This window comes from Plectropomus leopardus, unplaced genomic scaffold (genome assembly GCF_008729295.1).
Source record: "Plectropomus leopardus isolate mb unplaced genomic scaffold, YSFRI_Pleo_2.0 unplaced_scaffold93582, whole genome shotgun sequence".
NCBI lineage: Eukaryota > Metazoa > Chordata > Actinopteri > Perciformes > Serranidae > Plectropomus > Plectropomus leopardus.
In genome coordinates, this window is record NW_024703208.1 from 1 (window position 1) to 918 (window position 918).

General features: G+C 51.6%; 1 protein-coding gene across 1 annotated transcript; it reads left to right on the forward strand.

Annotated features, from left to right (window-relative positions):
• Positions 1–6: 6 nt before the first annotated feature.
• LOC121940746 (aquaporin-11-like) lies at positions 7–684 on the forward strand (the record flags this gene model as incomplete). Its single annotated transcript, XM_042483447.1, has 1 exon — positions 7–684. A coding segment is annotated over exon 1 (592 nt), but the record flags the coding sequence as incomplete, so codon positions are not given.
• Positions 685–918: the final 234 nt, after the last annotated feature.

Sequence of the window (918 nt, forward strand, 5' to 3'; positions counted from 1 at the left end):
AGGAGGGAAGTTTGGTGGACTGTGATACTTAAAAGTTGCCCCCATCAGGAGTAACTTTTAGGACTCAAAGGTCGGTGTGAAGACTCGGCGGTATGACTGCCCTGTACGTTTCCGCGGCGGTGTTGGGGGCTGCGCTGCTCCTCAGCGAGGGGATCCGCCGGACAGCGGCGCGGCTCTGCCCCGGAGCTCACGGGATTTACCTGCTGGAAGCGGCGTCCACCTTCCAGCTCTGCTGCTGCACTCATGAGCTCAAACTTCTGGGTGAAACGGCGCAGCTGGAGCCGCCGGTCGGCCTGGCCCTCACCTACATCATGACGGTTATCCACTTGTCAACTTTCCGGGGGGCGACGTGTAACCCCAGCGCGGTTCTGGAGAGAGTTTGCCGCGGCAGCGGCAGCGTCAGGGCGGCCATCGTCCTCGTCGCCTGCCAGTTCGGAGCTGCGGTCGCCGCGCAGTATTTCGCAGCATCCGTGTGGTCGCTGGGTCTCTCAGACGTCCACATCCGGCACCAGAGGTTCGGGTTTAGATGTTTCGACCCCCTCGGCGGGACTCTGCTGGAGGCCGCCGCCGTAGAGCTGGGCTGCGCCTTCGCGGTCCAGGCTGCCGCCATGCACATCCACAAAGTGGACGAAAAACTGCGAGTTCACTTCATCGCCGCCGTGATCACCGCGCTGGTTTACGCAGGTGCGTTTATTACCTGGTGGTGATTCAGATGTTCATGAAACCGTTTTAATTGTATTTTTGAATACAAACGATTGTCAGGTTTTATGGAATAAAATAAGATAATTTAAAAGATAATACATTATTTAGAATACAATAAAATGATAATTTAACCATTTAAATTTTCAAAAATTAAATTAAATTAAATTAGTAAATAATTTAGAAATTTAGAATAGAATAAAATACAATAAAGTTATT